An 8,193-nucleotide genomic window follows, 5' to 3' on the forward strand; every position below is an offset into this window, starting at 1 on the left:
CATCTCTACCTTACCTGAGTGCTTCAAAACAATGAATGACTAGCTCAACTTTCCCAAAGAAAAGACAATTCACAATAACTTTTCCATTGCACACAGCTGGTATTAACATCAGCTGATCCTGATGGGTGTTTGTATCAGTCTTTACAAAGAAGCACTTTGCAGTGTGAATAAGGACTGCGTGTTGTAAAAACGATGATCCAGAGCTGAGAAGGATATCTACCCATGACCTGAGCCCAGATAATGAAATGGCTCATCCACATTTGTAAAACATTAACAGAGGTTATGGGTTGTCACAGTAAAATGAGAGGCAGCACTGAACGTAATTTCATTTATGGACGTTCAGAAAATTGACATCATGGCTGCGAGAACGTATAAATAACCAGCGCGCTGCACTTCTGATCGACTGCAGCAACGTCTCTGAAGGGAGCATTCTACAGGCTCAGCTCCTCCAAAGGCACAGCAGAAACTGGATTTTGTCAAGTACACAGAGAAGCTCCTTTTTATAAAACAGTTCTGAGAACGTCCAAGAGATTTTTCCTCTGCCTTTGTTTGCCATTTCTTTAAAAAATCATGTGCACGGGAGGTTGTGCCAAGTGCCTGGGAATCACCCTCATCCCCCTGGCTGTGCTGTGTACCCTCGTCAACATTTTGCTGTTTTTCCCTGGAGGACAAGTGGTTGACAACAATCAACATATTACAGATGAGGTTTGGTACTTCGGAGGGATCTTGGGATCTGGTGTACTGGTGAGTATATAAATTCAGACCTTCTCCCCTACCCGCACCATGACTTTGCATTGCTGAATTTCCTCAGAACCTCAAATGCAGGTTCCAACCTGCCAATCATTCTTTGATAAACAAATAAGTTACAAGCCATCCAACAGTTTTGCAATAAGCAACTTAACTTAGTGATAAGAAAAAAAAAAAGACATAGAACTATTATATTTAAAAGCAAATGTAACTTGAATCCATCCCAATTCAAACTGTAATTCTGTTATTGGTAGATGATCTTTCCTGCCTTGGTATTTTTGGGCCTTAAGAACAATGATTGCTGTGGATGCTGTGGCAATGCGAGCTGTGGAAAGAGGTTTGCGGTAAGTGAGAGGAAACGTGGGAAAAAATAAAAGCTAAATTGTAACTGATTGATACATGTACCTTCTGCTCGCAGCCACTGTCCGAGCGCTGGGGAGCAGAACAAGCCGGCTGCTAAAGGGGGCTGCGGCTTTGGCGCTGTGCTACAGGCAGCAGAACTGCACTGCCTCGATGTGCTCCGCTATCACAAGATCCTTACAGTTGCTATCACAATTACAAGTAATTTCTGAAAGATCTGCACTTTGTTTTGCAGAGCGTAACCCTTCTCTCTCTGGAGCCATTTTTTGCTGGCAGTGTTTAACATTATTCTGACAGTCAGGCACCACATTCCCAACTCACTGCAGTCCCACCCAACATGCTGTGAGTCTCCCACCAGGTTCGTAGGAAATTTCAGCCTGGAAGAGACCTCAGGAGGTCACCTAATCCAACCTCCTGCTTAAAGCTGGACAGACCAGGCTCCACTCTGAATTTATAGCTTCCTTTGTCATTAGAACTGAAAAGTTTCAAATGGATACCTTCAGATACTAGTAAGCTTTTCAAGTGTTTTAGTTTAAAAATTAGATTAGGGAAAAAATAAATATATTTCTACTAGGAAAGTCTGTCCTTTGAAATAAATTGATTGGCTCAAGTACATCATTACCCTTTTTTATCAAGGAACAGGTTTCCAATTGAAAAAAAAAAAAAAGAAAAAACCAATAGGAAAAGAATCGTGGCTGTGAGGTTAACCAGGAGCATTCCCTAAACCCCGTCTTTGATGCTGTCTCTGTGCAATCCCAACAAAGCAGGTGGAACTTCGAGGGGTGGGGGCAGCGGAACGGAGCCACATATTTCTCACCACCACCCTGTATTATCAATTTCTGTCAGCAGTGAACATATCTCAGTTTAGCTTTACAGAGCACACACAAGCCGGAGGGTCCCAGACCCCCAGCATTCTGCTGCCGGGCTCCGTGTGCCCCTGCGACGCCGTGGGACGGGGCGCAGGTCACCCCGGGGTCCCGCTGCGCCCACCCGCTGCAGCTGCTGCTGCGGGGGACAGCCTGCAGGCATGGTGCTGCCCGGGGAAGCCACCCAGGATCCGCAGCGCAGCACCCTGCTGACGACTCGTGTTATAACGAGCACAGCTGACTGAGAGACCCGGATATTAGTACAGTCACAAGTGCTAATTACACCGTACTAAACCGAGTCCTGGTGGCCTCACTGCAGCATGACTGAGAGCTGAATTTGTTCTCGTATGTTAGCACAAACACCATTATTAGGGTGTCTGCTACATACACACCACATTTAAGTCAGCCCCATCGGATATATCAACATAAAAATGAACGTTGGCACTCAAGGCAAGAGTCTTGTGATGAGCTCTGAATAAAAGCTCACAGACCTGAAAGCACATTTCTTTATCTACAAACTACTACGGCTGTAAGTGTTTCAGAATTGCAGCAGGGCATTAGTTTTTGCATTATTTACTTACATATTAGTATATATGAAACTGCTGTAAAGGCAAGCCAGGAAAACAAAGCCATCCTTTCCAAGCCGTTCCAACTGCACTGCTACGATGACAAGTTCCAGCGAGGAGATAAAGTAGACTAATCTGAAACATGAAGTGGAGACTCAGGAAGGAAAAATATAATTACTTGGTCCAAATATGACCACGATACCAAAGCTAACTTGCAAAGGGTACCATAGACTTTTTTTTAATGCCTTGAGTGGTCCCAGACTTACTTATAATCTCTTGAGAAAGACAATCCACTTCAGTGAAACACGGGACCTTGAACAGCAACGAGGTCCCTGGGACCGACACTGTCTGGAGGGGAGCAGTGCCATCTACTGTGCCACCATCCACCCCTTGGGGTAAACGGTGCCAATTCCTTTAAAGCTTCTAAATACCAGCGCAGGTATGCATTATAGATTTATTATGCAATTGCAAACTAATATATTTTAGCTGCTCAGTTGACTATTTTGACTGCTAAGAGCTGAATTTAGGGAATGTACATTCACATTAATAGGGTACATTTAATTGTTTGAGAGCAAAAATAACATTATTTTTCTCTTCATCAGATGTTTTCCTCTATAATATTTGCTGCGGTTGGAGTTCTGGGAGCTGGATACTGCTTTGCTGTGTCAGCAGTAGCCCTACACAAAGGCCCCAAGTGCTACACTGGAACAGAGTGGACCTACCCTTTCCAGGATGGGTAAGACAGGACAACCAGAAAAAAAAGAGTTAAACATGGTTTACGTTTGTGGTATGATTCAACTCCCTGTAGCATTTGGTGCTTTGTTAGGAAAACTGAGTTTATTCATCTTTTATCATATTGTTTTGATAACTCACTTGTTTTGTTTTTGTTACAATGTAACACAGTAAATTAAGGCAAATATTTAGGTGCAGACACCCACAAACCCCCACACGCCCCCCGGGGTTCCCAAAGGTGCCGCCTTGAGGGAGACCCCCAGGGTCCGCACCTGGGGCTGTGATGTGCACTGCATCATCCCGACAGACCCACTGGGACAGCCTCGGCCAAACGCCTCGGCAGGGACCAGCACCCCTCGGGCACGTGCTCAGCTGAGATCTCGCGCCCCAAACAGCAGAACTGTTCAGTTTTATCTAGCACACGCTCGTCTCTGATCTCTTGCCTTTTCCAATCCAATTTTGCTTTTCCAATTTTGCTTTTTTGGGGCTCACAGCTCATCCCGGCAGTGGCAGCTCGTCGGCCCCATCAGACCCTCCCTGCCCACTCATGTCATCTGCTTCACAACTGTTTTGTCCCCCCCAGGAATTACCTCACCAACCACACATCGTGGAGCGTGTGTAAGTCACCCGAGAACGTCGTCACATGGAACCTGACCCTCTTCTCGCTGCTGCTCATCATGAGCGGGGTCCAGGTGCTGCTCTGCGCCATCCAGGTGGTGAACGGCCTGATCGGGACCATCTGTGGGGACTGCAAATGCTGCGGGTGTTGCGGGGTGAGCAACCGATGGCTTGCGGTCATTATTTTTTGTTCTGATGATAGTCATATACACACCTGGCTAGCAGTCTGAAAAACTAAACCAGACTTCATTCAGCACCATGATTGCGTTTTCTAAAGTACAGCTGAAACCCTACAGTGTTGTCAGGTGCTGCAAATATGATCTCAGTCCATATTTATGGTGTTCATCTGACAGCTTCCTGTAGCCACTGGGAAATAATAAAAACCTTTGGAAGCCACAGGAATAGTAGCCACTAAATTACCTCCATGTTTTTATTCTTCCAGGGAGATGGAACTGTCTAAAGAATATGAACACCACAGACAATCCTCCTTATCTCGGGGTGCTCCCTTCTGCAGCCGTCCCACTGAGCTGCCCTCAGATGCGTCATCCCTGGCTGAGAAGATGAGAATGAAGGGCACTCCGCCCCACTAACGTCATGAAGCCCTGACTCCCTTTCTATCCTTCCTGAAACTCCTCATCATGGAATAAAATAAGTGAAATCCAACTCTCGCATGCATATTTATTTTTGTAAAACAGTTTCCATTCAAAAAGAGGGTATTCTCAGGCAAAATACCTTCTCTCCCAACTCGGCTTTCCAGCTGGGGAGCATCAGAGGCTGCTGGTACAAGCTCAGCTGTAATGCAGCTGTGTCTGTTTTCTTCTGAGGTTTATCAGATGGAAATATCACAACTCTAACTTTTTGAGTACATGTTTACGTTACCTGGATAAGTGAGGAATTCTCTCTTCCAGACCTGCTATGACTCAAGTGCTTTCTGTAGAGTCTCTGTGACAGAGCAGATCCACAGATCTCATGGTGAGGTCTCTCCTTGTCCGTGTTGGACAGGCAGCACATTCAGCAGTGCTGCTGCGCAGGTCAGTGTAGGGCCAAGGTGACAGCCAGAACAGTGCTGCGGACCCCCCGGTTACCAGTCACCTCGGACACCACGAGACCCTGTGCGACACCGGGAACCCGCTGAGAAAGGCCAGTTCACAGCCATCTCAGCAGGATGGGGATCCCGCTGCTTCACCAATCCCTCATCAGCTTTCCTCGTTCGCTCCCAGCAGAGGGGATGTGACGGCACAGTCCGGCTGTGGGAGGTGACATGAACACAGCAAGTGTGAGAATAGGGGAGGCGTGGAGCCTCCAGCCTGCAGTTTTTGTACTCCAGGGACCTCCTGAGACAAGGGCTCATCTCCGCATTTAACTCTCCCTGAGGGATTCCTTCTCTGTGAAGCTGTCCATTTGTTCCTTGGATCACAACATCCCTTCCATAGTCTAACTCCATGCTGAGGGACGAAACTCCTTTGTCCTGACCCTGCCGCCTGCTCCTTCCATGGGATGCCCCCCAGTTCTCGCCTGCGAGAGAGGACACAGCCAGCCCTGCCCCTCTGCCCCAGGATAACTGATGCCATGGGCTCTCACATCTCCTCGCAGCTGTCTCTTTAGCCTGAAAAGCATTAGTATATTTAGCTATTCCTCGCACAGAAGCTGTTTCGCCTTTATATGAAGTTTTTTCACGCTTCCTGCCTACACGCTGAGATGGGAGGGAGACCCACAGTGTTCCCGGTACAGACACGCTGCCTCGTCCTTCATTCCAACTGCAAAGTTCATGAGCCACAAAGACGGGGATGAGCCACAACCTGACCAGTCACTGCCGTGAATCCCAGCAGGGTCCCAGCTCTGGTCTTGTTAGAGAGCAAGCTGGTCTCACGCAGAACATCACCACCAGACACTGGCTCCACACAGACAGCGAATGAAACGTCATTTTAGAAAAGCAAATAAATTTCCACATCCCTCATACAATATAAAATCGGTACTCATGGGAAGGAGAAGGACATATCCTATTTAAATCCAGCTACACAATGAGAAAACTCAATTAAAACTCCAACATAGGTATCTATTCACATGCAGAAACACGTCCTATGCTGTAATCCTTGTCTTCAATCTTTTACAGAAACTGCACAGCCTGCATAACTTGGTGCAGAAATATCAGCAGTAAGTGACCAAAACTGTTTCTACGTGTGAAGCAAAAGGGCTTTTACCTCCTGTTCACAGCAGCACCTAACCAACTGTGATCTCTTGTCTAACAAAGGCGATGCGCCGGTGCAGTCACAGGTATCAGGTCTGGGAGGCACCGCTGGAGCCCACCTTTGTACACAGAGGCAGTGCAAACAACACTTGAATAATTTGCAAGATGTTTTTAAACTGTTCTTAAAAATCTCAAAGTTCAGGGATCCAACACCTTCAGCATTTTGTAACACTGCTAAGTGTTCTGAAAGTTATAAAGACATTCTTAACACATCATCATGCACCCCTGGTACATGATTCCCACAGAATAATGATCTGTGGCCTGTGCTTTCAGCAAATGTATTTCACATACTCGGTATCTACACTAAAGATATGTGAAGAACTTAAAGTACTCAGAAGCACTAAAAGCCAGTAAGTAATATGCAAAAATGTTAAATAGCTAGATTTAGGTACTAAGAGTTACAATAATAAAAGCAAAGCAGCCTCAGTGGTACACTGTGCAAGATTATAAAAGGAAATATTAAAAAACCCCCCCCTCTTTAGAAACAGCTGTCTCTCCCACCTGTTCTACTGCATTGCTAGGGAATCTGAGAATACCCTTTTTATCACCACCCACTGATGCAACCATCTTACAGCTACTCTTTCATCTGCGGTTAGCAGCTGTCCTGCACCTCATCTCGCATTTGTCTTGCTTTATTTATAAGAAGCCTTTGGGAACATGGAATGTTTCTCATCAGTATTCAGCAAAGGGACGGGTAGCTGCATAGTGCACAATTTTCAAACATTAATAAACAGAAGACACAAATCTTTGTGGGACACTTGGGATAAGAAATAACAGCCAGGAAGCTAAGATACCTAAAACCAAAACCAGTGGGTGTTCCATGAGTCAGTGCTTCTAAGATACCCAGCTACACGGTGGTTTTCTAACACGAGCTAACATACAGCAGACACGGCGACAAGGCGCACACCCTTCATCCTATGGTCTGGGCTGCATGCGCGCCTCGGCCTCGGGGTGGATGGACAAGCGCAAATGAACCAGAACCAGCAGCTCCATGGATCCAGCATTTCAAAGCACCAACACCGTGTTCCTAAACCGCTCATTGATGGTGAACGATAGGGGAGAGCCTCAGATGTTCAATTCCACGGCAATCACACTTATCTCCAGTGCCAGTTCTGCAGTAACTGGAGAGTGCTCTCTGCGCTCCCCTGAGCAAAGTGCCCAGTGCAGCCAAGGAGAGGGACTGACCGCAGATTGCTGGAACTGAGAAAGACACAAAGGGCCAGGGGAGCTGCTGGGAGACGACTCGCCGGTGACGAGCCGACAGTGCCAGGCAGGGACAGAGAGACAACATCAAGAGAGGAACCACGAACAGGGAGAATTGGAAGTGTTGAACCAGACCCCAGCAGTCCCCACGAACGTGAACACCACACTCCGTTTCAGCGTGTACAAACGTCAGCTGTTAGACAGGTGTAGAAATCTTGGCAGGCTAAGGGAAAAATACTGTTTGTAAAATCTCAGAGATGCATGTTACCTGAAGCTTCGTTATTCCCCCCAAAACCCGGCTGCTCAGCCCCCGGGTGCTGAGAGCACGGCGAGCCTGACGTCGTGTGGCACCGCTGCAGCCGGGAGCTCACACAGAACGCAGCACGTGGGTCACGCAGCAACTCTGATCACAACACGGAGCGCGCGCCTGGGACTCGGTCCACGCACTCCAACAAAGCCGGAGCCTCTGCGCGGCCACACCACAGGCGGCTGGAGCCCAAGGCACTGATGGTCTCACACACGGGGGCTGCAGCGAGGCAGCACGTCACCCACCGTGCAGCATGTGACCCGCAGCTCTGTGCCAAAGGCTTGAGCCTAAGGTTGGGCAGCAACGTACACAAAGGGAAAGACATTTGCTCAGCCAAGCACACAGCGGCGGCACCCTGAGCGCACAGCCTCCCCCGCCCGCCCACACCTACCTGGGGGGCTGCTCCTCTTGAAGAATCAGAAGATGCCCGGTGGGGACAGGGCACTGCTGGTGGTACCGGGAGGAGCGAGCTTTGAGGACCAGGCAGAATAAGACTGTAACTGAAGCACCACACTCAAAATGGATTAACAGTTAAATCGCCCGTGT

The 8,193-nt window shown here is 47.8% G+C and overlaps 1 protein-coding gene across 1 annotated transcript; it reads left to right on the plus strand.

The window, feature by feature from the left end:
- The first annotated feature begins 413 nt into the window (after nucleotides 1-413).
- TM4SF4 (transmembrane 4 L six family member 4) lies at nucleotides 414-4,349 on the plus strand. The gene is made up of 5 exons (XM_010087540.1): nucleotides 414-744; nucleotides 1,002-1,091; nucleotides 3,142-3,275; nucleotides 3,855-4,044; nucleotides 4,332-4,349. Exons 1-5 carry the CDS (start codon nucleotides 571-573, stop codon nucleotides 4,347-4,349), a joined length of 606 nt encoding a protein of 201 aa, XP_010085842.1. The 5' UTR covers nucleotides 414-570.
- The last annotated feature ends 3,844 nt before the right edge of the window (nucleotides 4,350-8,193 follow it).

This window comes from Pterocles gutturalis, unplaced genomic scaffold (genome assembly GCF_000699245.1).
Source record: "Pterocles gutturalis isolate BGI_N339 unplaced genomic scaffold, ASM69924v1 scaffold16546, whole genome shotgun sequence".
Lineage (NCBI taxonomy): Eukaryota > Metazoa > Chordata > Aves > Pterocliformes > Pteroclidae > Pterocles > Pterocles gutturalis.